Source organism: Sinocyclocheilus rhinocerous, unplaced genomic scaffold (assembly GCF_001515625.1).
Source record: "Sinocyclocheilus rhinocerous isolate Xijiao unplaced genomic scaffold, SAMN03320098_v1.1 scaffold4256, whole genome shotgun sequence".
Classification (NCBI taxonomy): Eukaryota; Metazoa; Chordata; class Actinopteri; order Cypriniformes; family Cyprinidae; genus Sinocyclocheilus; species Sinocyclocheilus rhinocerous.
In genome coordinates, this window is record NW_015657299.1 from 250460 (window position 1) to 251831 (window position 1372).

The 1372-nt window shown below is 30.1% G+C and overlaps 1 protein-coding gene across 1 annotated transcript in view; it reads left to right on the forward strand.

Annotated features, from left to right (window-relative positions):
• LOC107720969 (colorectal mutant cancer protein-like) overlaps nt 1-1372 on the forward strand; it is a 126519-nt gene that overhangs the window by 90582 nt on the left and 34565 nt on the right. Inside the window, exon 12 of the mRNA XM_016528812.1 lies at nt 395-578. Within this exon, the coding sequence (XP_016384298.1) occupies nt 395-578 (184 nt within the window). The remainder of the gene's footprint in view (nt 1-394; nt 579-1372) is intronic.

The window sequence follows — 1372 nt, forward strand, 5'->3', positions numbered from 1 at the left end:
AACTTCATTTGGACAGCTTTAAAGGGGATTTTCTCAATATTTAGATTTTTTTGCACCCTCAGATTCCAGATTTTCAAATAGTTGTATCTCGGCCAAATATAATAAAAACAAACCATACATCAATGGAAAGCTTATTTATTCAGCTTTCAGCTGATGTATAAAACTCAATTTCGAAAAATTGACCCTTATGACTGGTTTTGTGCTCCAGGGTCACATTTATATTCTGTGTGGATCTGAATATACGCTCCAGTATGAGATTCTATACAAAATACTATTATACCTCCATGGTTTTTACAGTAGAGCCATCATACTGGATTTATAGTGAATGTGCTAATCATTCTGATACAGTATTTTCCTGAGGTTATGTAATATTTTAGCATGTGTGTGATGGCAGGAGAGCAGGCGGGTGAAGAGAGCATCACACAGATCCTGAAGAAAGCTCACGACAGCAGAAAGACGGCAGAAAACGCCGCTAAAGACCTTCTGACGCGACTAGACGGCAGCTGCGGCGCTGCGTTTGCCGTTACCAGCTGCAGCGTTCAGCCCTGGGAGAGTCTCTCATCCAACAGCCACACCAGGTAAACAACTCAAATATTTCATCTGTTTTACTAAGTGCTTTATTTTGATTGTTGCTATTTTAAAATGATGTAATTTTTCATTAGTTTAATTAATTATTAACTTTAATTAAAGTTATGGGAAACCTTGATGTGATTTAATGTTTGATGCACGTCATGTTGTTAATAACAATGAATGGAATACGTTTTCTTTCTCTTTGTATTTTTTATATCAATGTGGTACAAGATTATCTTATTTAAATCAATGTGATAAACGAGTTAGGGCAAAAGTAATCCAAAAGTAGTCTGATTATCTAAAATGTGTAATGTAATAGATATCACCTGGTGTGGCTGGCTATATAGCCAATAAAAAATAAATAAATAAAGATAAATAAATAATATATTTTTATTTATATTATTATATAAATAATATATTTTAATAAATATATTTATTTTATATATTAACAATTGAAATAATTGTACATAAATTTAAAGCATATGTAAAAAAAAATCAACTATTTATAATAATTATTTTAATTATATAGAATTTCTTGCAGCCACAGAAGGTAAGAGCGTTTACATAATAATAGAAATGATTCCATGTTTTTTAATTAATATTTATTTATTTTTCAATTTCGTTTTATTTCACACACACACACGTACATATATATATATATATATACACACACACACACACACACACAGTAGACATCAAAATTACAGAAGTTAACAGAAGGAGAATGGCAGTTTTTTAAGCATATTTCATAAATTAATTGTATTCTGAAGCATAGTGTAAAAAACTTAAATTAGATATATAT